The sequence below is a fragment of the Mauremys mutica genome, chromosome 3, assembly GCF_020497125.1.
Source record: "Mauremys mutica isolate MM-2020 ecotype Southern chromosome 3, ASM2049712v1, whole genome shotgun sequence".
Taxonomy (NCBI): Eukaryota; Metazoa; Chordata; order Testudines; family Geoemydidae; genus Mauremys; species Mauremys mutica.
Genome location: NC_059074.1, coordinates 204,616,801 through 204,644,054, shown reverse-complemented (window position 1 = coordinate 204,644,054; position 27,254 = coordinate 204,616,801). Strand labels below are relative to the sequence as shown.

General features: G+C 43.1%; 1 protein-coding gene across 5 annotated transcripts in view; it reads right to left on the bottom strand.

Moving 5' to 3' along the window:
* DTD1 (D-aminoacyl-tRNA deacylase 1) overlaps positions 1 to 27,254 on the bottom strand; it is a 97,186-nt gene that overhangs the window by 64,811 nt on the left and 5,121 nt on the right. For all 5 annotated transcript variants that reach the window (XM_045010574.1, XM_045010573.1, XM_045010572.1 and 2 more), the window contains exons 3-4: positions 25,925 to 26,160; positions 17,660 to 17,757 (exon numbers count right to left, since the gene is read on the bottom strand). In XM_045010574.1, coding sequence (XP_044866509.1) covers positions 17,660 to 17,757; positions 25,925 to 26,160 — 334 coding nt within the window. The remainder of the gene's footprint in view (positions 1 to 17,659; positions 17,758 to 25,924; positions 26,161 to 27,254) is intronic.

The following is a 27,254-nucleotide window of genomic DNA, read 5'->3' as shown; positions in this document are numbered from 1 at the left end:
AATTACATTTATTCAGCAATCTCTGGTGCCTGGGGAACTCCTCCTTTGCCTACTTTTTTACTATGACAGCCCATTAAAACAGAGCTTTTAGACAGATAATTTCTTAATTTCATCCTCTCCCGGTCTTTACTGAACACCACAGAAGGGTTATTTGTGGGTTCCCACATCACCCAGAATTCAGCCTCCATATCCTTGTCTGCCCAGCCTCAAGCACTTGCCACTTGACCTTGAGAATCAGTCACCATCACTCTCCTCCCTCTCGTTTGGTGGGTTCTGCCCCCACCCCCAATAGTCACAAAGAGTTTAACAACCCTCATTGCCAAACCTTGCCAGGTAGGAGTCCATGTGCCGGATAGAACTATCTGGACAACATGGTCACCAGCTCCCCGGCAACAGCTTTGCTGCAGAGGTCAAGAGAGTGTGTGTCAGGTTGTCTACAGTGGCTCATGACCATGAATGCCAACTGCAGGGCAGACTGTTAAGAAACGGGGCACACACCCAAAACTGGTTGTGTGTTCTGTAACAACATTTCACCAACCAAATATCAAGAGTGACCCCCTCAAGCACCAGGATTATTTTGTCTCTCTTCATACCACTGGATCAGGTCTAGCTATAAGGCCCAGCAGGTCTAGAACACAGGCCTGCAGAGCTGCCAGGCAGCAGACATCTCCAGGCTGCTACCCAGAGGCAGCCGCAACCGGTTTGTGCTCCTCATGTGCCACTCATGACCCGCTGTGGACAGAGACCACGGGAAGTCCCACCTTGGGGATCTGACAGGCAAGAGCCTCATGGCTCCTGATTGGCTCCCCATGCTGGGTAAACCAAAGGGGCATTCCAGGCAAGAGTGCGGATTTCCTGTAGCTGCCGTGAGCTCTTGGACTCATGGTTTTGACCTCAGCTTGATTTGGACTTCGCCTCCTGACCCAGAAACCTGGTTCGAATTCTGACCCTTGATATTGACCCTGACCTGGAAGCTGACTACGAACTCCTCTGCTAGTCCCAGCCTCAGGTTTGGCCCTGCTCTGACCCTTGCTCCTGACTGCCCTTGTTCAGATCCTGACATTACCATACTTTACCATATGATGGACTGATTTAAATTGAAGTGATTTACATCACCAGTTTTAATCATTTAAATCAGCAAGCAGGAAATCTTGATTTAAATCATTGATTTGTGTTTAGGAAAATAACCAAAAAGTACAAATGCTAAAGAAAGGTTGATTCTCATTGGTTGGTAACTATTAAAATAATGTTGATTTGCAACTAGACATAGTTGCACATTTAGTTACCACTATATTTGGTGCTTCCTTTTGCTAATCAGGAGGATACTCCAGCTATGCATTTATTTAATCCAGGGGTTCCCAAACTTTTTGCCTGCATGACCCCATTTGGAGACTATTTCTGGTGACCCCAGACAGCAACAAAGCAACACAGTGACCAACAAATTTAGATATTAAGTATGTTATTTAATGCCTCTACTGTGACACATGGGCTTGCATGTTGCAACACAGCTTCTCGAAGTCCAGCAGTGTGAGAGAAATTACACATCTAATCTCCGATGTGACATCAACGGTAGCTTGATACTGAGACTTGATGGACACAAGGGTGCTGAATCCAGCTTCACACAATACTCGCGAATGGCACCATCAGTTGAGAGTGCAGGATATTCATTCTCAACATTGAACCGGAACTCCGGGAGAGAAAATTGAGCACATATTTCCTGAAAGAATCGATCACATTGACTACAACAGGGTTCAGAAAAGAACTAGGTAAGTTCATGGAGAGTAGGTCCATCAATGGCTATTAATCAAGAAGGGCAGGGATGGTGTCCCTAGCCTCTGTTTGCCAGAAGCTGGGAATGAGCAACAGGGAATGGATCACTTGATGATTCCCTGTTCTGTTCACTCCCTCTGGGGCACCTGGCATTGGACACTGTCGGAAGTCAGGATACTGGGCTAGATGGACCTTTGGTCTGACCCAGTATGGCCATTCTTATGTTCTTATGAAATGTCAATGAGCTGTTCAATTTCAGCTGCTGGCAAATCCATGGCCTCAGGCTTGCACCCAATTATACTTTGTCATCTCCAAGTCAGGGAAAAAGGATGCAAACTGTTCCTCCATCTGGCTGAGATGCTCAGCCATCACCTGTGTGGGAAGCTAAATAATTTCATTGTCAGCCAGGAACTTGCAAAGCTGTCGGAAGGATTCATAATTTTTCTTCAATAGATTATTCTTCCAGAAAACAATTTGCTTCATGAATCCTGTGAGTTGATCACTCACTGAAGGACATGGGTGTTCTTTCCTTGCAGACCTGTATTCAATTCCTTCAGTTTCCCAAATATGTCTGTGGCACAGGCAAGAAGGCACATCTTCCTTTGGTCACATAAAAAAATCAACAAATTCACTTTTTGCAGTCCATTGCATAGGCACGCAGCTCATCTCTCAGTTCAAAAAAATCGCCAGTGTTGTTCCCCTTGAGGGCCAACGAGTGTCAGCATGGAACAACAACACCTCATGATCGGAACCCACGTCTTCATACAGTTTTGCAAACATGTGCGAATAGGCTGAGTCTTGTTGTGGTTCATAATAGATGAGACCTGCTGTAAAACTTCACCTAGGTCTGGACTCAGAGTTTTAGTTGCCAGTTGTTCTCTGTGAAACATGCAGAGAGTCCACACAACACATGGAACAACTTTCTTTACCAAGGCAGCCTGACCTGCTTTGTGGCCTGCTGTAGATGGAGCTCCATCTGTGCAAAAGCCCACCATATGATCACATGGGATATTTTTGTCTTGCATGTAGCACACTGAACATTCCTTGGGCAGTCTTGTGCCCAGGAAGAGGGAGTCAGAACAGAATATCTTTGAGAACTGCACCCTCCCATGTGTATTTCAATCAGGAAATGTGCACCATGCCCTCAGAGCTCACATCAACTTGAAGAGCAAAAGCCTCCATGTTTTTCAGACTGCTCCACCAGTGTGTTTTCCTAATTTGCCACTATCAGCTCAATCCATCGCTTCACTGTGTTGTTGGAGAGTGGTATGGCTTTAAGTTTGTTTGCCTTGGTTTCCCCACACATTATCTTCCGCATATCAACTGGAGCTAGCAAAAACAAAGTGTCTCCAATTGTGTGAGGGCTCTTGGCCTACGCAATGCAGTAACTCACCTCAAATGATGCCTTTGGAGCATAATCAGAGTCGGATATAGCGCTCTTGAATTGCACTTATTGATGCAAAGGTTCTTCTTTCCAGCACTGGAAAAATGAACTTGGTTTTCCAATGTATTCCTTCTGAAGGGTTTCCAAATGTTGTTTAAGTTTATTAGGTATCATGCTTTTACTAGATAACTCTGTGTGACGGTAGGCATTTTGGCTTTTCTTCGTTCTTGACAGAAACACACTGGTGATGTCATACTCAAAGAAAGCCTCATCATACCTGCAAGCACATTTCTTGCACTCTCGTTTTTGTTCATAACTTCATCACTAGACTCACTGCTGGAGGCTGAAGCACATACACTGCATAAAATAAGTCCATTGTGCCTGTTATCACAAATCAGAAAAAGGAATTCAAAGTTAAGCAAATGAGGCCAGGACTTAGGAAGCCCCTCTGTGATGATCCTAGGGCAGTGTAGACACTGTTACTCACAAGGATTCTTTATCAAGTGCTAATAGGGTACTCATGGTGGCATAAAACAAGATATGGGCCCTGCCTTAAGGAGCTTACAAGCCACTGCAGGTTCCTATCTCAGAAAAAGCTAGCACAGGCTCCTACCAGCCCCAGCAGAGAGGATACTCTGTTGATAAGGCTGTTGCCCAGAGATAAGGATTTTCTGGATTCAAGTCTCTCAACTGGATGCTTGCACAGCCGGATGATGCAAATGACAGAACAGCATCTACACACCCACCTCCACTCAGCCAACATGTCCAGACCTGCTCCACAAACACCACTCCAGAAGGCCACCATTTTACAAAGTAGCAGCCTCTGCACAACTTGGCCTCGCACACTCTGTACATGTGAGGTCACACCACAAGAAGGCTGCCATTTTGATCTACAAAATGGCAGCCTCTGCATACTGTGACTTCAGATGCCTGCGCATTTTGTAGATTAGATGACACCCCCTCCCTCATAGGCTGAATCTGGCCTGTTGGACCCACGATCCCATCTGCTGATGGCATGACCCCATTTTGGGTCACGAACCACAGTCTGGGAACTGTTGATTTAAGCAATTATACAGCTTAATTTACACTTATTCACATTCTTAATTTTTACATTTTTTATTATGTTAATTGCATCCTTCATCATTTTCTGTTATTTACTAGATTTTTATAGGTGATTTGTGTCAAGCTCTGTTTGGATAGAAATCCAAATTAAATTAACAATCCACAAAAACCGCATTTAAAAAAAATATATATTAGCTGAATTACTCCTGGGGTAATTCTGCACCACTGCGCAATGCAGAATTTTGCAGAAATTAACAGAGAATTTCCTTCCCTCATCCCCGCCCCCCACAGAAATGGGCTGCAAAGATGTTGGCCACACTAGGGGCCGCTGGACCCAGCAAAGCACCAGCTCACATATAGAAGACAAGGCCGGGGGAGAGGGAGGAAAGGGGAGGGTTCCTGGCAGTTGCAGTTCCCAGCATGCCCTGAAGGAGACTGCGGTAGGCAAGAAACTCCATGCAAGCCTGGGACCCAGCATCAGGCTGTTTCTCATTCTGGATCCCTGGACTTTAGAGGGTGGGGGGAGCCCTGCAGCTGACCTCTGAGGGGGGGAGGGGATGTGAGTGTCTGGGCTGGGGGACTCTTACACATTCTAGTCCTAGCCAGCTGTAGCTGTAGACGATATATTGGGTATTCAGATAAATGTTTTCCATCTTTTTATAATCACTCTAGTACTTTGCCTCAATATCTTGTGGCAATGAGTTCCGCATTTTTATGAAATTAAACTGTGGATCGCCTTTTGTCAGTTTTCAGTGTGCTGCCTTTTAATTTTGCTGGATGTTACCATGCTCTAGGATTGTGCAACAAGGTAAATGGGAGAATCTGACTGATCTTCCAAAGACCGATTATTTTATTCAGTTCCAGCATGCTGCTACCTATTTGTTACCTACCCAAATTAAATACACTCTCCTCCATATGGAAGTCTCTCTATGACCTTTCTGGGCTTCTTTGATTTCTGCTGTATCCTTTTTGAAATGAAGTGATCAAAATTGAGCACACTATTCAAGATTGCTTGTACTTAGCATTGGAATTTCAGTGATAGGTTTTTTGCTACCAGGCCAGTGCTACGGGATGAACAGATTTCTCAGGGCTTTGCAATTTATTCTAAAGAACATGTATTAAATAAAGTCATAGCATATACGCTGGTTTCTACAAAGGCTGTAATGTCATCTGCCTTCCAATGATGAAGAATCACATTGTCAGCAATGTCTTATAGCATACCTCTGCCTTCTGAGCATTGACCCAGACGGGGGTGACTCCCCCTCATGTATAAATGTATTCCTTCCACAAAATGAGACATGGCTAGAACCAAATATCCCAGGGTGCTATTTAAAGTGTGCGATTCGACTGAAGTAGGACACGGTATTGGCAAATGAAGTATAAAGTGGACTCCGGAGACGCCAAGCAGCTTCCATTCCAGTAAACCTTCATCCCTTATTTCACTAGAAAAGTTTTAAATGATCACTAGTGCTGTGAGGCAATAGAGCTTTCCACTGAACTCATTATGTGGCAGGAAAGGAGGAGCCTCTCTGCATTTACCATCTATTTGGTGTGTGTAAATTTCTGTCGATTTCTGATGGAGCTGACAGATGGTTTCCCTCTTTCAGCACTGTCTTACTTTTTACCTATGCACTTTGAACAGTGGAAACTTTTAAAATTGTAATAGACTAGTAACAGTAAGATTGTCAGGCAACAGACTGTTTTTCCTTTGAATTGCATTGCACTGAGCGTCCCAGGTCTGTGTTATTGTACTGAGTGTCCTATTTTTCCCTTGGCCTTACTTGATGGGCCTTTGGACTCTGATACTCACGTGCCAGCAGAAGTGAATTACAACAGATCTTTGAGAACTTTGTTTTCTGGTGGTGTGCGTGTGTTTAATTCTCACAGCTTTTTTGATAAATGTTGAGGTTTTGTTTTTATCTTTTTGCAGATTAACTTTCTAAGGCATTTTGTGTTTACTTTTTGGCAAGCCCAATGAGATTTAACATCAATTTTTAATTTGCTGCAGGAAAGCCTCACAGCAGATCAACTGGGACAGCCTTAGAACACTTTTTGACTGGAAGTTTCGTGGTGCTAGCCAGAAAAAAAGTACTCAGAATGCTTAGATCTGAGCTACAGTAAATAATCTATGTTAATATCCTTACCTGAACCTTGCTTTTCATAAATGTATCATGGGAGCTCATTCTTTTTTAACTACATCATTTATTAAATTTGGCTTTGTTTTTTAAAAATACTGAAACAATGCAGCGTTCTATTTCAGTGGTAGAAAGGACATGGATGGCTTTTAAATAAAGGGAAACAATTATCAAGTGACTTAAAAAAAGAATTAATACCTGTGCTTATGTCTTAAGAATTACTAGGGACACTATTAATCTTTCAGACCTTTGTGAAAAGTTTGATCTTGAATCGAATTGCCTTTTATTTTTTAAAAAGGCACCAGACAGTAATATAAAAGAATAATTTACTCTGACAGCGCCTGGCTTGTTTGACTTAGCTCGTGAAAGCAGTTCAGAGCCGAAGACCAACACACTGACTTCACTTTATAAAACAAAACATAAGTCATCTAACTTTATACAAATTATATAGTTGTCAAAAATAAAATCCCTAGATTTGAGGTTTTAATCTAATTGTTTAACTCTTTGAAAGTTAAAAGCACTGTCAAAAGCAGTTAGGTGCGTAGGGCCCAGACATGTTCCCTTTCAGAGAGCGAACACACTCCACATCGAGACACTTGCGACTTAAAAAACTCAGCTGCTCCGTCACTGTCCTTTGGAAAAATGCTAGAATTCTACTCAAGATCTGCTTCCTCTCTCTTGGCAACTTCCACTCTACTTCTTACCTTCTCTCTTCTGCTTTTGATTGCTGTTCCCTTTCCTTTCCCCCATGCTCTCTGTGAGCCCCAGGGTACAACTAAGAGTAATGGGCTGAAATTAACTCCCTTTGTTGAATTAATCAGTTTGTTTTAAATGGAAAATATACTTAAATACATTTTTAGAACTTTTCTTAACTTATGTATCCAGCACATTTTAGGTAGTTCTGTTCAGTACTCCTGGGGGAATTCTGCATCAAAAAATAAAAAATTCTGTGCCAAAAAATTAAAAATTCTGGCACAATATTTTAAAATGCTGCAAATTTTATTTGTCAAAATAACACTACCTAATCATGCCAGTTTCAATTATTTTGCTAATTTATTTCAAAATATCTGTCGGAAGTATGTCTGTAACAATAAAGACACACACAAAAATTCTCCCAGGAGTAGAGTGTTACAGAAACCTCTACAACAACCCAGTTCCTGTTTCTCTGTCCCCTTCACACCCCCACACCCCCTCTAAGGGGCCAGCCCTCATGCTTCAGAACTGAAGCAAACCATTAGGCATATTACTGCATAGCTTCCTTTGAAATATGGGATACTGCAAAATGGTAGAGTCAGGATACCTGATCTACATGTGCCATCAATCTGATCCACTATGGAAATTCCACAACTCATAAGGAGAAAGATCAGCATCAGGGCCGGCTCCAGGCATCAGCCGACCAAGCACGTGCTTGGGGCAGCACCGTGGGGTGGGATGCGCTTGGGGGGGGGAGGGGGGTTGGTTTTTTTTTTTGGTTCAGCGGGGCAGCGCTGGAGGGGTTTTGTTGTTTGTTTTTGTTTCGGCCATGCGGTGACCGGGGGGGCGGGGGCTTCGGCGGCACAGCGCTCGGGGGGGGGTGGCGCAGGTTTGGGTGGCGCAGCGCTCGGGGGAGCGGGGGTTTGGGTGGCACGGCGCTCGGGGGGGCGGAGGCTTCGGCAGCGCGGCGTGGCGCTCGGGGAGGGCGGGGGATTCGATGGCGTGGGGGGGGCGGGATTATTCTTTTGCTTGGGGCGGCAAAAAAGTTAGAGCCGGCCCTGATCAGCATCACCAACTTATTTAATAAGAACGGCCATACTGAGTCAGACCCATGGTCCATCTAGTCCAGCATCCTGTCTTCCGACAATGGCCAATGCCAGGTTCTCCAGAGGGAGTGAACAGAACAGGGAATCATCAAGTGATCCATCCTGTCGCCCATTCTCAGCTTCTGGCAAACAGAGGCTAGGGACACTTCAGAGCATGGTTCTGCATCCCTGCCCATCCTGGCTAATATCCACTGATGGACCTGTCCTCCATGAACTTATCTAGTTCTTTTTGGAACCCTGTTATAGTCTTGGCCTTGACAACATCCTCTGGCAAAGAGTTTCACAGGCTGATCGTGCATCGTGTGAAGAAATACTTCCTTTTGTTTGTTTTATACCTGCTGCCTATTAATTTCATTTGGTGACCCCTAGTTCTTGTGTTATGAGTAAATAACACTTCCTTATTTACTTTCTCCACACCAGTCATGATTGTATAGACCTATATCATATCCCCACCTTAGCCATCTCTTCTCCAATCTGAATAGCCCCAGTCTTATTAATCTCTCCTCCTATGGAAGCTGATCCATATCCCTCATCGTTTTTGTTGCCCTTTTCTGTGTCTTTTCCAATATACATTTTTTGAGATGGGGCAACCAGATGTGCATGCAGTATTCAAGTGTCCTTATTCCATTTCAGGACATTACTGAGCACTGGCCCAGGACAGATTACATAGAATTCCCCTATCGACCCACAAGCAGCACGATATTGCCCATACTGGCTTGGCTCAGGAGCATAGCATCAGATTTTGATTCACCCGAAAGTCTGTTTTCAGTGCAGATCTGCCAGTTTGCAGCTCACTGAAGCACAGACTAGTTTGGTTCTGCTGAACAGTACAACTGTAATACAGATATATAGACACTGGAATATTCTATCCAAACTACTGGTAGCTTACTTTTTTTTAAAATTACATTTTAGATAAAGAGCCATTACAAAACAATGCTTACTCCATGTGCAAGTCTATTCTCCGGAGAGGTTTGTTTTCAGATATAAAATGGCCCTTTATGTTTTGATATAAAGAATTTAATTTAATTGAAGAGCATGTAGCATGAACTAGTGTTCAGAAAAACTGGAAAGTCTCTACTGCAACCATAAAGCTGAATGTCTCTTATTAACCTAATTGCACAGAACATTTTATTAAACAGATATTACCATTTTTTCCACTTGTCAAAAAGCTGCTTGGAACTAATAAAATATGACAGACTGTGGAGACTATAAATTGAGATCTCCATGGCTTTGGCTGATAAAAGTGCAACAGAACTGCAAGAGCCTGAGTTCATAAGTATGGCATGAAGCAATATTGACACAATATCAATAGTCTCTCATCTGGAAAGATTTTAAAATAAAACATTGGGAATGAAAAACAACTGAAGCATTATATCCTCAGTAGTCTGACTCAGCAAAGAATCTTTCCAATTGCTCAGTCACAAATATAAGCATGAATCCAGGTACAACTTTCTGCAGCAGATAAACAGGTCTAATTTTTGTAATCAATATTTTGAATGTTTGGGGTTTTTTTAAACAGCCACATGGACAAAACAAGAAAACAGTTATTAAAAAAATGAACATACTGCAATTTCATATAATTTCACTTCTTCTCTCCTGTCAACAGTTGTGATTATTTCTTTTTAAGTGGCAACTACGGGGTAATAGGAGCTCAATTCTCCAAAATATAGGGCATCTGAGGCTGAAAAATCCAATCGTCCATGGTAAATAGGAACTTTCCCTTTTCAAGTGCCATCAACTTTTGCAGAATCTAGGCTTTCACTTAAAAAAAAAAAAAAAGGAGAGATTCCATCCAGTATGGTTCAAGTAATCTTGCAGATAAGAACTGAGCGTCTTCCTACATCTGCCCACACCTCCAGTGCTTCTGCTGCAGCAGAGGGAAAACACAACAGTCTGGTCCATTTTTAGTGCTGCTGTTGGAACCTCATGAGCAGCAGTGAAACCAACCAGATTCAAGACAGCTGCATCCTACTTCATCTTGGGAAAGCTCTGAGCAACAGGAAAGACAGGAACTTGGGCTATAAGGGGATGGAGGGAGGGGGACCCCCAATGGAGGATGGGAGAAGGATGAATTAGCAGAGATCCTCCCTTATAGAAGCCAGGATTCAAGATCCCTTCCAGCAACCAGAGGCAGATGATGTAGATGGTTGAAGCCTGTAGTCAGAGGCTACAAAAGCGGGAGCCACTGAAAAGGGTGGAAGGACAGCATCCTTGCAGGAATCCCAACAGCTACCCTTTCCTTGCAGATGGGTGGGGGAAAGGTTTGATTTCTGAATTGGGCATTGCCTCTGGAGAGTGGCTCATCTTAGAGGCTACTGGGTGTTTGGCAAAGTTTTCAGCTCTTACATTTGAGTAGCAGAAAGGGAAAGAAAATATAAAAGCCAGAGAAGTGGTGAAGGAGTCTGGTCCTTCCTGGCCTGCCCAGATTGCAGGTGGAGCGGAGAGGCACGGTCACCCCCATGAGAGATTGACAGTAACTGCCGGCAAATGGCATCCCTCTGTTGAGGAAGCTGCTATTGGTTAGTGCCTAGCACTTTTTCCAAGAGCTGGGATTAGCTAGTCAACGAGGGATCCACTTGTAAACGAAGAGCTGCAGGCGGAGTGTTCCTCATTTTGATCCACCCTTCGTTGGTTCCCAAGGGTCCATGGCCTTTGCCAAGCCTGGGAATATGGCAGGATCATTAGGATGCCCAGTTAGAGCACAGAAAAAGTGGGGGGCTGTGGCCTGCCCCTCCTCACCCCCTTCACTGCTGCCAGGACAGATTGTTTTTAGGAGAGCTCCTGTATTACTGTTCAACAAAGTTGCAGCCAAAAAATACTATTTGTCTGTCCTCACTGCCATTCGCAAGCAACATTTGACATGTTTTATTAAAAGGGAAAGTTGTTTTGACAATAAGGTACTAATTAACACAGCACATGACTCTCTCATTCCATTCGAGTGCTGGGGGCAAGGCTGCACAGGTATTTCTCATCCTGTCTGGTATTAATGGCCAACAAAGATTAATGATCTCGTACCCAATTTTTAACTGCAGGCTAGACACTATCTGAGGTACAGTCAGAAAGATTTGATTTTCCCAGCCAATGGTCCCCAGGGAGTGGCTATTTTCCTCAGCGGGTCTCTCTCAAGTGTATTGTTGCCAGATGCCATTTCCTACTCATTAAACTGGAATCAACACCACTCCAAGGTCTGCAAGGATGCTGGCCAGACAGATCTGTGACACTTCAGAAGTCAAGTGCTCTGAAAAGTTCAAAGAAAATATAACACTACATTATACATCTGGAAATCTATGGCTCACTAAACCAAGCACACCTCAAAAGTTGAGATGCGAAGATTCATAATGAAACTACAGCATAATAGGCTGAACTGTGCTCTCATTTACACCGGCTGAACCCCGGCGGGACCACTCTAACCAAGGGCAGAAGTTAGCTGAATACCCTTAGATCTGAAGTTCTTCGGGACAGGAGTTTTGCTTCATGGTATCTATATTTTTGTTTTAAAAAAACACTGCGTACATCTATCAGTCTGTGTAAATAACTTATTTCTCCTTTTCCTGGCTCCAACCTAGACATTCTGGTCCATGCATTTGTGAGCTCCAGGTTCCACTATCTTAATGTTCTGTACTTAGGACACCAGCCCTGAAAAGAGATTCCATTTAGTTCAGAATGCAGCCCCCGGCCTTAACAATACAGGTCAGTCAACTGCTCTCTCTCTGGGAGCTCACTTGCTTCACTAGCTCCCCAGCAAAGGGGAGGAAGAGTCACATTCAAGATTTCAATCCTGATCTTCAAGGCTCTCCATGGAGAGAGGCACGTCTCTCCACTGCAGTCATGCCTCCCACAACAGCAACGTTCCTCAGAAGCAATGAAACAGCCTACCTTGCAATGGTAGGTGAAATAACTTGGTAACCAACTGTGGAACTTGCTTCTGCAAGAGATCAGAATGGCCACAGACCTCGCCACATTCAAAACAAAAATCTCATGTCACTTCCCCACAATAAACCAAACCAAAAGGATGGTGCAGAGAGTGGGAGAGGGAGAAAAACAGAAATGTATTCAATCTAACTTTTAGAAGTTGTCATGTGCTCAGGTACTATTGTGATAGGCACTGTTTAAATGCTAGAATGAGAGAGAATAGAATAATGGTCCATGTGCACCCACAACTTGGATACTTTTTAATTAGTGCATGGAAGGCAGACAAAGATGTGATCTTAGATGTTGTCCATTGTACACTGGAAGTTCCCTATCCTCCCATGCTTGTCTTGACAGACACTGGCACTGGCCACTCAAAATGAACAAAGTCAACCAGATACTGCATTAGGCAAAGACTGTTCTGTTTAGATGAGCTCTCAAATTAGCTACTGGAACTTAAACAAGCCATCAGGAAAAAGGTTTCCTATGGAATTCCTCATGGAGTTACTGACAGATTTTTTTAATGTAAGATGTGGTCCCCAGATCTGGTAAACAACAGATTCAGTTCTCCAAACCTCAGTGTCCTATTACAGCTGCAAACCCCAAATTATTTCCTTCCCAAAGATCATGAATATCTGGAACAATCAGGACATTTATTTCCATGCATTTGAAATAAGAACTTTGCCACTGTGTCCTCCGAACTGGAACAGCTACTTATTTGAACTTATGGGACTGATTTTGGATCTCTTATAGTTCTAATGCTCAGGCCTCATAGGTTGTGCCATCAGGTATTGTTTCAACTATTGAAGAAAGATTTCACACATGTGCCTTGCAGTATCAGAGAATCTCCCTAGGACAGAAAAAACTAGGGCTGCATTTCTATGATTAAAATGAAAGAAAAACAAAACACTTTCATGCTAAATACTCAAAAGAGTTCTGGCAAATGCCTCAATAGCTGTATTAATAACAATAAAAACAAGAAGGGTGTGTAACAAGTTAGGTATGAAAGGGCTACTGAGAAGCTTTGACCTTATGAAATTTCCATAAGGGCACTCCAATTTTAGCTCTGTGCACTGAGAAATCCCCGCTTGGCCTCAAGAGTGAGCATCTTCTAATCTCATATTTACATTTCATAAATTATACATCAACTTCAAGCCACGAAAAACTCTTCCCAAATAAGGAGAATCTATTTTTTCTTTATTCTTCTCTGACTTTTATAAATTGATATGCATCATCTGGGACACGGATTTTTTCAGCTTTGCTAACAATATATTTATAAACAAAACAAACATGTGAAATGTGTTTACTGATCATACTTTAATATTTTTTTATGTTCATTAAAAAACCCAGATGCTCTAGGGAGCGGACTTTGTACTGGGTAGACGGCAGTAGTCGATCCACAGACCAGGGGTAGTCTGGAAACGGTGGCAGTGTGACCTTCCTCACACTGTCTGGCTATCGTACCTGAATCCTGATCTAACAGGGGCTAACGAGAAGGATTAGGGGGAAGTTCAGCCTCTAAGCTTTTTTCATCCTTGACCACTCTGCTGAAAGTACCAAATCAGAAAAATGTAAGTGTCAAGTGTAGTACTGACTTTATTTATGTGCCATATCCCGATCTCAAACAAACACCAACGCCAGGTCTACATGACAAAGTCCAACATAGCTGTGCCAACAGAAGAGTAGTAGTAACTACCGTAATAATATAGTATTAGTATGGTGTTGTTATACTGACAGAAAAACCCCTTCTATCAGCAGAAGCTGCGTCTACACTAGAGGCCTCTGCAGGGATTGCTATACAGGCAAAGCACTGTTATGTAGACCAGGCCTGGCTAAAGATATAATCTACTATGGCCAATTCAGAGGAGAATGAGGAGCAAGTCCCAATGCAGCATGGTTCTCCAGGGGGACTACTCACATGCTTAAGTATCTTGCTGCACTGGGGCTACACAGCTGGGGGTCGTCAGCACGGTGACAACAGAACAACCCACATATCTTCACTAACCCCTCCCAGTGGCCTTATAAGCATGTGAAAGAAAAGGGGAGACAAGACGGAACTCTGAAGAACCACGTGAGAGCCGGCACTCCATTTTGAAACGGCTTAGCAAAAACAGCCACTTCAGGTTAATGGTACCAAAGGCAGCTAATAACTGTTTAACTTAACTCTACAGGTAGGCTTGGCCCAATTCAGTTTTATTTATTTATTTCAACAGAGAGTGATGTTTACGTTTAAGCAGTTTTTATTTTTATCCATTTAAATGTTCACAGTTGTGGAAAGGTATGGGAGGCTCAGACAATGAGCGCATTAGACAATATTATTTAATGACAGTAGATGCTGAGATTCAAAAAGTTAAAGCTTTGTGAGCATTAAAACACAAATTGCCAACATATACGTCAAAATATACACAGTAAATAGCCTTAAATCAAATTCTAATAAGTTCTCAAGCAGCATTTTTCTTACTTGGCCTATCGTGAACTTCAATTATTATTGATGGAAATAATTTTTCTTTGTGCGTGTTCGGTGAAATCAATGTTCATTGACATTTATCAATAAAAATCTAACCCTACCAGGCCTATCTATAGGTTTTATATTACACGCTTTTCAATGTCATTTAGAAGTCCATCCCTTTTCCCCTTCCTAGACTTGACATATTGAGAGACATGTCAAGAATTATGTTTGCATTTGTACAAATAATTTGAAAGATAAAAGTTTCTATCTAGAAAAAAAATCTTGTAAGTAAAGACAATTGCTAATAAGAATTAAAATACATTTAAATATAAACATGCTACTGCAGCATCAAATTATTTTGAACTGGGAAGGAGAGAGTTAGAAAAATATGCTCCAAACAACAATACATTTGAATGTATAAATCTAAAAGTGTTGTTGAATGAAAATCTGAAAGTCATATTACTGGATACATATTACCCAGCTCATCATGAAATAAAAACCTGCTGCTTGCCTTTTGCAGGTCAAGTCTGTAATGCTGGAAAATCAGCCTGTGTGCTAAAAAACAGACTAAACATGCACTGTCTCATTAATGCTCTGAAGTGTAGAACAGTTTTAGTACAACAGATGTTTTGTTCAGCATTACAATCCAGGTTGGAGATTAGAAATGTTTTATGGTTCAACACAAAGATTAAACTGAGTCTCAAATTGAGATGCAGATTAGGAATAAGCCTAAAAGGCTGGAGGTAAGGAGGGGGCGCACACACAACATTTAATTTACGAGTAGTTCCAAGAACATGGAACAAAATCTTCCAGTTTTGCAATTTCAGTAGCACGGGCTGTAGAGTTAGAGAGGTAAAGTGAAGGACAATAAATCAGGACTTCATGCTGCGCAACAGGCTCAAATTAACTGCACTCTTGCACTTCCTGGAAATGGTTCTTTTACCTTGGTAATGCAATTATCAGATAGCAATCGCAAGGGAGGCAAATTACAATACCTGTGTTTAAAACAGCTACCCCCATTGCGTCTCTTCACGACCTTCTTTGGCAGGGAAGAACTACCACTCTTCAGTTAACCACTGGCCCTTCAGACTTTTCACACTTATACAAAAAGGAGAATAGCTGACGCTGCTTAGCTATAATAGGCAGCTGAATTAACAGTCACTTACAACATGGCCCAATGTCATTCATTCCATAGATATAAAAAGGAGGAGTGTCAGGTTTGGCGGTGAACTTGGAAGTATCTTTCCCCTACAGGCGTCCCAAAGCGGTGACTCCTTTGGTCTATAGGTATCACTGCAGCAACACACCCATACAAGTTTTGAGCAACCCTAATTGAAGAGAAATGGGAAACCGTACGCAAGAGAGTCTCAAGTGATTCTGAAATACCAAACTAGAAATACCAAATACTCTACATGTTAATTTAGCACCAGAGGAGCTTGTATTTATTTTTATCTGATGTTCTTCATTAAACTTCTACCTTCACCTTCTTAATCAAAGCAGTCATCACATTTGCCTTCAGCAAAGTCAGCTCTCGAGATAAATTATTTCTCAAGACAAGGTCACTTTATTCAGTTTATGACAGGAATTTGTATTGATTAAACCTTTAATATATTTGAGTTACCATCTCCAACATCCATCACAGCTTATCCTGTACACATAAAAATATAGTCGTTTAGGAAGGTAGCCAGACTTGCCATTACATACCCCTGTGTAGCTACAAAGACTCATCCAATGCAGGGGCAAACGAAGGAAGCTTTATTAATCACCAGAATTATCTGGTTGATCATCTCTCTACTGCCTTTGGGGCTCTCATATCCAATTTAGACACATTTTTTTGCTGATTACCATTGTTTAAAGCTCTATCGTGCAATTTTAAAGGAATTCTATGCAAGAGATACTATGGCGGCTGAGACTTCTCTTAGGGTTTTACCATTCTCCCTTTTTCGTAAGGCCCCCAATAACATTTGACAAGTATCCAAGGATATCTAGAATTCCTGATTTACCTACTCTGATATTTGTTTAAAAACTGTACATAAGCACAATCTCTGAAATAATGTAACTCTACTGACATCTAGTGTTACGTGTGCTCATCCAGGAATAAAGAAAGGTGGTGGGTTTTTTTTAAAGAAAACGTATTAAAGAAAAACTGAGAAATCCTCAGTCTCCAATTCCAGAAGCATTCTCTGTTATTGCAGAAAGACTGTCCATAAAAAGGAGATACAGGCAAGATCAACCCCTGGAAAATGTACAACATGCCTTGTGTGAAACCCTGTATGAACCCAAGTCCATCACAGTTTGTCTTACGCTATTATGCATTGAGATTGAGTGCTGCTTTATCATGCCAATTTTTAGGAATAGTCAAGGAGTCATCATGGTGATAAGGGAAAGAATTATCTAAGTATACTGTAGTAAAAAAGCATCAGGTATTACAGCCATTTGTATTCCAGAGACGTTAGACCACGTCAGTTCCATAATACAAGAGGACCGATATGAATATGCAATAGCAATTGTCGTTCTAGAATGAAACTGAAAAACCCAACGTAACTCTACAAATAATTATTTTTACCCTAGAGGGTAGGGAAACCTCATCACCCGAGAGGAATTAAATTCTCACAGTTCTCTAGTCTGATCCAATGCATCACAGCAGTGTTGCCCCTAATTCTCATTAGCCTCCCATGCTGCTCAGGGTTTAATCTGGCAGCACTCTAGTTTCTCAGAAAAACTAGTTTGCCTGTTGATCACCCCATGCACCCACCCACGTACAATAGCCCCAAAATGTCAAACGTCTGGACTGTAAAATAAAAAGCAAATACATTTGAAAAAAAAACAAAAACAATCTATGACTCATGATAAAAAGCAGCCTTAATGATGAATAAGAATGTACTATAAATGCTGCTCCGCATGACACATACATGACCTTTAGCAAGACGGTATGCAGCTTCCAAGGAGCCACGGAACTAAAGAAAAATTATTTAACTTTGCAGGGGCAATTCGGAAAGCATTAAGACCTTATGGCAAAAGTCAGCTGTACTGTGTGATACAGAACAAAGTAAAGCCACCCAAGCCACCCAATTGTCAGCAGGGCACGTCCACCCTGAGAACTCTACAAGCATTTCCCCTCGCTCTGAATTAGAGCCTTCTAATAGCTTGCCTGCTTCAGGTCCATGGTGGCAGCAGGGGATTCCAGTTCTATAGTCACAGGACCATCATTCTGGATGTTTACCTGCATGTAGGCTCCAAACTTGCCATCTGAAAATGAAAAGAAAAAAACATGTCACGGGATTCTTGGAAAGAAGGATGCGCACCGAGGGATCACACTATTGAAAAAGTGCGGTCGACACTTTTTTTTTTTCCAATGGCTTGTTAAAGTTAGGCCTTTATTCCTATACGTAGGTGCCTAGATAAATGGCCTGACTTTCAAGAGTGCTGAGCACCCAGCAACCTCCTAGAATGAAATGCTTATAAATAAATTAAGCAGAAACACTCATGCTTTCATCAAATAAAAATGTAATGCACTATAATTTGGGGAAGGGACCATTTTTTTGTTCTGTGTTTGAATGGGGTCCTGGTCCATTACCAAGGCTCCAAGGCACTATGATAAATAATAACTCCATAGCCTGTTTTGGTAAATGGGGGCTCTCTGGAGTCTGTGGTCTCTGATAGATGCACAGTGTGAAGTGGCAAAAGGTAGGGACGTGGCTTACAACAGAGGGGGTCTGCTATTCACACAGCTAGGTGAACGCTGAAAGTATAACAGAGCTTCCAATACAGAAGGAGAAGCTGGATGGGTAGACTGGGCAGCTCTTAGTTCACGCCAGAATGGCAGACAAGAGATAGTGCTCTTTCGGTCGGAGGATAAGGATGCAGCATGTGTTTTGGTTTTTGAAACCATATCAGGAAATCAGGATGGGTGAGGTCCATGTTTCTGGTCTGTATTTGGGGGATAAGAGGCAAGAACGCAGTATTTAACCATAATAAGGAGCTAAAATGGAGGGTGGCATACAGGCTTTACGGGGTGGCTGGATGAAGGTTCATCGCTCATATTGGAAAGGTATAGGAGGCAGGGACGGTGGGGCGTAAAAGGGGTTGTGACTTAACTTGCAACAGGGTGGAGTCAGAGAGGCCAAGGTGCTCCCGTAAGCCTCAACAATGGATCACCTCAACTGGTGGTTTTGTTTTGGTTTTGGGCAGTTTTGACACTCTCTCTTTACAACAGGGTTCCCAACATTTTTCCTAGGGTGCCCACTTCACCATGGATTGGTGCCTGGGCACTTCAGTTCCCACCAAACTTGGTCTCAAAACAGTCGCTGCGGTCTCAGGTTTTTTTCTGTACATGTTTTCTCCTGTCCTTCTCATCCCTGCTTTATTTCTCCTGCAGCTCTTTATATTTCTTCAGCTTCCTCCATCCCAAGTTTCTCACCCTGCCCCCTGTGCTCTCCTTGTCTCCCTTCCTTCCTTTGTAGTTGAGACTGCTCTGCTGCTAGCCTCAACACATTCCCTCTCCTCATCCATGAGCTTCAGTCTCCTTTTTAGCCCTGCCGTAGAGACAGCAGGTGGCAACACAGAGAGAAAAGTTGTGTAATGCCTCGTGGGAGAGGGGAAAGGATACCAGACAGACAGAGAGGAATAGTTACCCAGAGGCTCCTTTACCTGTGAACACGGGTATCTGGGAACCCCTTAAGTAGCGGGGCGCACCCCTAGGCTGGGACAGATCACTGACGCGCTGCCTTATGGCAATGCTACCAGAGCTTAATTGTTTTGGTGAAGAACATCTGTACAGCTGCAAAAACATTGTGCTATTTTGGATAATGCTTGAAAAGAATTTTCAGCAGATAGGAAATAGCCATATCTCAAAATCTGCTACTCTAAGTTTTTGTGCATGCTAAGCCAGTCTCTGAGGGAACATCTGGTTGTGAGCAAGTGCATCCTCAAAATTACAGACTAAAAATGAGTTAAAGTTCCCCAAGCACAAGGACTTCTTCCATTCTCCAAAGCAAAGTGGTGAATAACCCTGGGGGGAAATATTTCCCTTGACCTTGAATTAGTGTTCCCAGCACAGATGTGCATTAAGCCACATCTAATAGATCAGATACATCAGACGTTAGCAGACAGTGGAGGTGATGGAAAAGTCCCATTTCTGACTGCATAATACACCTGAAGAAATGTTCTGAGACCTGTTTTCTTGTTCGCCCAGATAAAAGCTGAGTTTTGCTATGAATAGTGAGCTTAATCCCCACATGCCTGTTGCAGGCACATACGTTCTGAATCTCAGCAGAAATACCATGTTTCTGTTGCTCAGCAGGCCACACTACAAACAGCCCATCCAGGGGTACCGCACGGCCCGGCCCTGTGTCATGTAGAGCCCAGCTCCAAGACAGCTCTCCAAGAAAGTGCAAGGCGCTGCGTGTGAGCCACAGGAATGGTATGGTTTGGCCACAGCAGGTCCACTGCAACACATCCCAGTGAGTGCATGGGAAGAGAGAAAGGGTCTTCAGAACACAACTGCCTTTATAACATATTCTGTAGCAGTGGCTGATACCAGCCTGCACAGTGCTTCACATCCTCCCTTCAGGCCGAGAGGCTGAAGATTACACCCACCCTCCCAAACTCCCATGCTGTGCCCCAGTGCAAAGTCCTTTGCTTGGGCTCTGAACTGCAGATGGGGATTTGACCAAATCTTTCCACACAGATGGGAGCAACTTGCTTTGAACAATGGTAACCAGAGAAGCACCGAAGCTGCTAGCTTCTTTCTGATAATCAAAGACGTAACAATGCACTGCTGCTCTCTCAGGGCTAAAAGTCACAGCGTTCCAAAACACAAAACAAAAAGAGATTTCTTGCAATGGAAACTCACTAATGACTTCCCTAAGGACTGACAATTATGAAAAATTATTGCTTCAAAAAAGCTATGACAAACCGCATTTTCCATTCAAATAAAGATACCATGAAATATTCACTATCCTGGGGAAATGCCATTCTATTTTCAATTGCTAACTAGCTATGCACCAAAAATACCAAGTAATAATGGAAAATAAAACAATTTACGAGACTGAAGTGCTACCAAGCAAGTGAAAAAACAGACCTGATCTCCCTTGTACTGCCTCTTTCTCAATTTGCAAACTTGCAGGAGACTGGAACATGAAAGGGGTCCCACGGGGAGATGACGTCAGAGCAATCAGAAAGCCACAGTCATTATCATTATTTTGCACATTTCTTAAACTCTTTGCCACCTACAACAGATTAAAACCCACAGAGAAACCCCAGATCATTTTTCTATATTTGTGGCCCAGAGGTTTGCTGGTGAATCACATGGGCAAATGTTTCCTGGGACTATTATAAATGATTCACGGCTGAAAAATAAGTTTTAGAACACTGAATTTAACAATGGTTAACCAATAGCCATGTCCACAGAGTAAATACCTATTCAGATGTTTAGGGAAAATCTCTTTGCATTTCTATTGATTATGGCACAGTACATCTTACAGGTTTGGTTCCCAATCAGAGGGAGAGGTTCCTGTTTCTGATAAACACATTAAATCTGGAACTCCAGCATTAAACACAGGCTAGCAGGGATGGTCCACACCAATGCCTAAAAAAGTATGCAAAGTGGTTACATGTTTACATAGCTTCCCCAGGAAGTGACTATAAACTCTGGATGAACCTGTACCCAAAAGGTGATTAGTATTTGTATACTACATACTCCCATAGGACATGGATGACACCGAGTTTATAGCCCCATACTTAAAATTGGAAGAATTGTTTTGATTCAAACAACATTCACCTCAGGCAAAAGCCAAGCTTCTGAAAACAGCATCTCAAAATGGAAACACTTGCTGCTAATGCTCGGGCTCCTTATACATTAAGGCTTGGTCTACACTAGAGCTTACTTCGATATGACTTACGTCGCACAGAGGTGATGTCGCCGGGGGGTGAATGGGGGCCACTGCCCGCATGCATCTGCTGCAACCTGCGGGAGTCCCCGGAGGGGGGCGCCGGGCCGCAGCCTGAGCAGGAGAGGTGGGGGGTGGAGCTGCTCCCCGCTAGCAGCGCCATCTTTTCAGGGCTGCTGCCCCCCTGCGCCGCACCGGCTCCTCCATGACTGGGGCTTGCTGCCGCCGCAAGTGGGACGCTCTGGCTCTCCGGTGCCTCCGGAAGGCGGCTCCTCCCTGCCGAGCTGCAGCAGCAGCCCAAGCCCAGCAAAGCCAGTGAGTGGACTTGGGGCAGGGGCCACCTGGGTGGGGTGGGGAGGGCTCGCGGGGCGGGCTGTGCACCCTCCAGGGGAGTTCAGGGGGCGGAGGGGGAACCTGGTCTGGGGAGCAGCCCCTGGGCACAGCTGGCCCCTGGGGTCTATAAAGGCTCGTTGGGATTTGCCCCTCAATGAACCGATGTGCAGGGGTGGGGGCGCAAGGTGGAAGTTTCGCCTAGGGCGCAAAATGTCCTTGCACCAGCCCTGCTCATATCAAATACGTTCTCCCTGCCTAAGCACTTATCAGTTGACCAAAATACCTTTCAACTTTCTCTTTGATACAATAAGCTTATTGACATTAGTCTATATGTAAGAATTTAATTAAAATCACAAGTTCATTTGTGCTTATATCATCACCCTCATAATTTTTTAAACTCCTTTTCCTTTAGAGGTTTGTATGTATGGTACTTCCAGGGCCATAGAATTTTTTTTTCTTTTCTGTGTTTAAGGTGAAACGAACAAGCCATTTCTGAGATACAAGACTTTAAAAATAGAAGTAATTTGCTTTTAGAATATTCTTTGGACACGTCTCTCAGACAGCATGGCCTAGAAACTTCACGTTTGTTTCATTCATAATTCTATCTGAGGATATGTCTGCACTGCGCAATTAAACCCAAGCTCTCATCCAGGTTTTAGCCTTAACTCCCCTACTGTCCACACAAAGACCTCTGACCTGGGGTTGGAGCTGTTTTAAGCCCAGGCTGGCTGGGGATGTGGACTAGAGCCTGGGCTCCAGTTTGACTTTGGCTGTAACCTTCAGGCTAAATCATTCAAGTGCTAATAGTCCTCCAATACCCTTCCCACAATTCCCTCCCTCCCTCCCTCCCAAAGGACAGACAAGTTCTCTTGGAATTGACACAAATAACTGAAAACGAATCTAAGAGCTTCCCAGCACGACGAACCATAGGCTATGCCCCGAGACAGGGGAGTGCAGAAACAGTGAGGCCACAGTAACTCAAGTACTGCTTTGCAGTGGGCACGCTCATATCTGGGCGAGGCTAACCTGGATTCCAATCACATGGGTTAACTGTGTAGTGTAGACATAGTCTTAGATAATTATCTCCACCCATTCTCCCTTCCCCCCCCCCCTCCTAATTTCCGTAATATCTTAGGGGAACTGAACTTGGGTCCCCGGCTAGTTCTCTGACCATTCCTCCCATTCAGGGGCGGCTCTAGTAATCCGGCCGCCCCAAGCAGGGCGGCATGCCACAGGGGGCGCGCTGCCGGGTGCCGGTCCCGCGGCTCCGGGGGACGTGCCAGTGGAGGGTGCGCTGGTCCTGCGGCTCCAGTGGAGCTTCCGCAGGCATGCCTGCGAGAGGTCTACCCGAGCCGGGGGACCAACAGACCCTCCGCAGTCATACCTGTGGAAGGTCCGCCGGACCCGCCTGCCGCCCTCCTGGGAAAATGCCGCCCCACGCGTGTGCTTGGCGCGCTGGGGTCTAGAGCCGGCCCTGCTCCCATTATCCTTCATAAGATCTAATGTACAGAACAATTTCTGGCAATGTAGGCTGCTGACTTTAGGAAGTTTTCAGTATAGATGTCAGGATGTTTGAATGCTCCATCGGGTCCTAGACTGGTTATTACAAATTTACCAAAGGTCTGGTGAGCTCCACAAGCCCCACTGATATATGGCTTCACTGAATATGAAATCTCCATTAGCTACAGTGCTCCAGCTCAGCAAGATTATTACAGTTTGTGAACTCCATTAGCCAAATTACCGGGTATAGTAGGAAGAGAGCCTCAGACATAAGCCCTTGTATCAGAGGCCTGGTATGAGGCAGGACCTGCTCACAGAATCTGGGAAAAACAGGGCTAATATAATATTGCAGAAATACACATTCCTAAGAAGCGTTAAGGACAGAGCACTCACGCAAACATAACCTGATATCAAGTGGTACCAAACCTTCCCAGTATCAAGGATGGTATAAAAACACTCCCCAAGGATAACAGGAACACGCTAAAAGACAAGGTCAGGAAGACAGTACGTAATAGAGATGTTTTGATCAAACCAACATGTACAAGGTGGTGGGTGATAACTAGCCACGTCGGGGGCAGTAACTATGTCAGAGGCAGTACATAACTTGTTTGTATCAGGGTATAAAGATGCATCTCAAAGGGAGCATCTTTGTCCAAGGACAGCCAATGGAAAGTCCTGCCGTTCACTGAGCAACATCCATTGTCACAAGCATACGTGTCTCAGTGTCCTCGTAGAGTCTGACAGGTGCTATTACCATGCTTTGTTGACAATAAACTTGGCCTGGTGTCTTCGTACCTTAACGGATCTTGTTGTCATTGGGCGGTTCCCTCAATGTCTGCTGTGCCGGCTGTCTGCGCAGAGCAGGGGCAGCACACAGACTGTTTACAAACTTCAGAAAGTTTACAAATATGCTGGCAAAGGCATCGCACTTTGTAAGCCACAAACTGCTGGAGGAGATTTTAATATCCATCAGCAGAATTTGATTCAGTAGGTCACAGACTGGCACAGCCTCCAGAAAGTATAAATTAGTAGATGGTTCTTATACCTGAGCTAGTTTGAAATGTGTATTACCTGGCACGGCAGTGAGGACAGCAATTCCCAACCCCTCACACAACACTATTACAGACATTGTGCATTTTTAAACGTACATTTGCAGCAAGACAGAAATCAAAGCTGTTTTTAAAGTAAAAGCAGACATTCAAGAGACAGTGGTGACTACTATTTTATTTCAAGTGCACAACTCTGATGTTGCTTGGGGACAGAGGGGAGAGAAAGAGGAAGCACTTAAAATATTGTTGTCAAAATGTACGAAGCCTCAAAGTGAAGCGCTGTGGTATTAGAGTTCAGAAACAATGAAACAGAAAATTCCACAAAGCCAGAAAATAAAGCTAGATATGCCAAATCTTCTATATTTCCTTCTCTAGGGGAGAAACACACTTATGTTTTTCAGTTTAATTTCACTGAGAGATGAGGCTTCAACTAAGCAAAGTCAGTACTGGACCAGAGTCTGGTCTTGTTGACTTCAAGCAAAGTTTTGTTACTGCCTCCGGTGAGAGCAAAAACAGGCTCCTTACTTAGTAATAACTTGACATACACATAAAAGGAAACATGGGATTTAGGCTATAACTATGGTGGATAAGAAGCAGCCTGAAAGCTACAGTTTAAAATTTCAGGAAGCAAGAACTCTGTAATTTCATCAGATTTAGGTTACTATATTATGTGTCAAAACTGAAACGTCTATTAGAACAACATTACTTAGATCATTATCAGCACATTAACCGCAAAAAAATATTTTACTAAGACACTGGAAAGCTGACATGAGATTGACATTTTAGGAATGGATTTCATCACTAGCAGACACAATCTCTTTTGAAAGTGTATATGATACACCGGTATCTGGGATAATTATGGTTCATATACTGTCAATCAGGAGATTAACCCTTAAACCTTTCCCTAGCTACCATTTTTCTCCTTACTTTTCTGCTTTCCTCTTAAGCAGGATGAAGCAGACCTTGACAAAACGAGTTATATTTTTATCCTTCAATCTACCCTACTAGCGATAGCAATATTTACGCAAATGTACTTTCTGTATACACTTGTTTGTTATACATTTATACTAAAAATTCAATACAAATTAGAAGAGGACCACAAGACGCAGAGAGAAAAGACGAACAGAGGGCTGATCACAGGAGAGACTATTACCCACCATGTTTCCTTTAGCAAAGAGAAGACTGTTGTTTAGTTACTATGAACAGAGCAGAGACCAGACTGACTAGATTAGATCCTAGTATCAGCAACATATAACATATCCTACTACCATCATCAACATGCAACATGGTGGGAAACAAAGGAGTAAAAAGTGAAAGTCGGTAACGTTCACTACCCGTTTAAATGTGACTACTAGAAAAACCTTAAGGAGAGAAGATTCTGGCTTGGTCTAGCTGTCTGGGGTAGCACGACGCATGGCCACAGGTGGGAAGAAAGACTGAGGCATCAGTCTATGGAGCTACCAAGTGGCAAAGAGAAGATGGCAATTCTTAGTGAGCAGTCTATGTAAGCAGCTTTTGCTGGTGACATTAAAGACTGGGGCTTAAACCCCAGAAAGGACTCAGTTCTACCCTAAATGGGAAAGACAAAAGTCACCCACAACATTTTTAAGTGCCCCTTTTTCAAACATACCAGCCCTCCCTTACCTTTAATAAGCTCTGGTTTGTAGGCTTTTTTAAGTTGTTCTAGGAAGTTGTTGTAGAAAGACTCTGCTTGCTCTGCAGGCATAGCCATGTGATAGTCTGGTTTGTTTCCTTTCAGGATGCACTGCAGAGTAAACTGGCTGACACAAAGCACCTCATACTGTTTATCCATCACGCTTTTAGACCAGTGTTTCCCGCTTTCGTCTTCGAACACACGCAAGTTTAAAATCTTGCGAACCCTGTGAGGAGAAACAGAACAAAGAAGGCTACTTGCATGACCTCGGCTCGTTCCGAATCATCACATGTAAGGTTAACAGGCATGAACGGCACACAGGTATTGATACAAGCACAGGTAACAAGAGATATATTATAATATATGTGTACAGGTATTTGATCACAAATGGCAAAGTTACAAGCCATTCATTCATCCCTTCCCCTAAAAAAAGGGAGTCTTCTCAATATCACACATACAGAACCATAGGCATGAAAGCCCTTACAAACTCATCACACTACTTGTATAAAAGTCTTCTCTTAAACATTTGGGATAAATAATTTGGAAGCAAAATTAACTGATTGGGGAGGACAATGATTTATTTGAGGAGGTAAAACTGTTTTAGAAAACAGAAAGGACTGGGCACAACACTAGTCGTCAGCAGAGATGCAATTGCCCCCTCTATATGTATGCATTGTTGGTTCATTTCTAGTGTTCGATCAATAATAATACTCCATTCCCATCCATCTGGATTCTTTTAAATAAGTTCTTCCTTTAACGTTTACTGTGTTTCATCACTTGCAGCACCTAGTAATGAGCCCTGCGAGTTTCAGTTTGTCGGAGGAGTACATCCAGGGCAAAACACTACAGTCATCACTTTAAATTGATCATTTTGTCCCACACTGAAGAGGATGTTATTAGCCTAAATTTGGAACGCACTTATCATCAAGCGTAAAGCTTTGCCTTTCAGCTGTTTTTATGGCACAGTCATATATTAATGTTCAAGAATCTCTGAGTGTCAAAGAAACAGAAACTGCTCCTGAATCGAGCTGCTGATTAAAGGCGGCTGGAAGGCCTGCGGCAGGGACTTAAATCATCATCATCACTGCTGCACTTAGCAGATGATGACAGCATTGAAATTGTCTCACTTGCAGGATCAACAGAGAAAGTTTCATTCAGTGGCACGTGAAGAATCTGCTTAAACCAGATTGTCATTTTTTCTCCTTAGCAATTCTGGACCATGTTTATATTTTATTTAAGAATAATTCTCTCTCTTCACTAGTTCAGTCCATTCAATTGTTTCCTGACTCTTTATTCAACTTCCATATACGTTGAGTCAGA